The sequence below is a fragment of the Phaethon lepturus genome, unplaced genomic scaffold (genome assembly GCF_000687285.1).
Source record: "Phaethon lepturus isolate BGI_N335 unplaced genomic scaffold, ASM68728v1 scaffold29434, whole genome shotgun sequence".
Lineage (NCBI taxonomy): Eukaryota > Metazoa > Chordata > Aves > Phaethontiformes > Phaethontidae > Phaethon > Phaethon lepturus.
This window is the reverse complement of record NW_010535975.1, coordinates 2508-2826: the sequence shown is the minus strand read 5'-3', so window position 1 is coordinate 2826 and position 319 is coordinate 2508. Positions and strand designations below refer to the sequence as shown.

The window sequence follows — 319 nt, the reverse complement described above, 5'->3', positions numbered from 1 at the left end:
GGGCTGGCCCCTGCCTGCAGTGTCCCGCAGCGGTTACCTGGTCTCTCTGCCCTCTCCCCCTTTTCCCTCCAGCAGGTCAACATGCCCTACGTCATGATTCCTGCCTTCACCCCCAGCCACCAGCCTCTCCCCGTCGCTCCCGACTCCCAGTTAGCGCTGCCCATCCAGCCCATCCCCTGCAAACCAGGTGAGCGGGGTCCCCCGGCACTGCCCCAGCCCTGCGGGGTGGCCTCGTCCCCCAACCCCTCTCCTCTGCTCCCCGCAGTGGATTACCCGGTGCAGCTGCTGGAACGGCCCCCTTCCCCCCCGCTGACGATGC

General features: G+C 68.7%; 1 protein-coding gene across 1 annotated transcript in view; it reads left to right on the top strand.

The window, feature by feature from the left end:
- Nucleotides 1-319, top strand: part of SOX13 (SRY (sex determining region Y)-box 13) — a gene marked incomplete at its 3' end in the record, with an annotated part of 3979 nt that overhangs the window by 1156 nt on the left and 2504 nt on the right. Inside the window, exons 3-4 of the mRNA XM_010286038.1 lie at nt 21-187; nt 266-316. Coding sequence (XP_010284340.1) covers nt 21-187; nt 266-316 — 218 coding nt within the window. The remainder of the gene's footprint in view (nt 1-20; nt 188-265; nt 317-319) is intronic.